Source organism: Thyridium curvatum (assembly GCF_004353045.1).
Source record: "Thyridium curvatum strain D216 chromosome Unknown NODE_294_length_376_cov_1625.357430, whole genome shotgun sequence".
Taxonomy (NCBI): Eukaryota; Fungi; Ascomycota; class Sordariomycetes; order Thyridiales; family Thyridiaceae; genus Thyridium; species Thyridium curvatum.
The window spans coordinates 1-376 of NW_022157041.1; the positions used below are offsets into that span (position 1 = coordinate 1).

The 376-nt window shown below is 54.3% G+C and overlaps 1 protein-coding gene across 1 annotated transcript; it reads right to left on the bottom strand.

Moving 5' to 3' along the window:
• Positions 1-332, bottom strand: E0L32_012457 (uncharacterized protein; the record flags this gene model as incomplete). Its single annotated transcript, XM_031135295.1, has 1 exon — positions 16-332. A coding segment is annotated over one exon (317 nt), but the record flags the coding sequence as incomplete, so codon positions are not given.
• Positions 333-376: the final 44 nt, after the last annotated feature.

Sequence of the window (376 nt, forward strand, 5' to 3'; positions counted from 1 at the left end):
ATCCTTGGGTGATACACCCGCTGTTGCTGTCCCTTGCGTTCCATCCGTCGTTCGTAAAGTCGGTCGTCGATCCGGACTGCGATTGCGACGTACTGCGCGAATTCCTTGGGTCGGTCTATTTTGGCGAGTTCGTCTTTGACTTCTGCCTTTAGCCCGGCGTAAAACGCAACCATCAGAGGTTCGTCTTTCCATTCGAGAGAACTTGAAACCTGTCTGAACTTGACGGCGTAGCTGGATGCAGATCCCGTCTGTCGGAGCGCCATCAGCTGTCGTTCCGCTGTTCGTTCCTCGTCTGGATCTCCGAAGGCTGCCTTGATGGCTTTCTCGAACATGACAAAGCCTCCTGCAAAGATGGCTTGAGCCTTGGGGTCTCTGT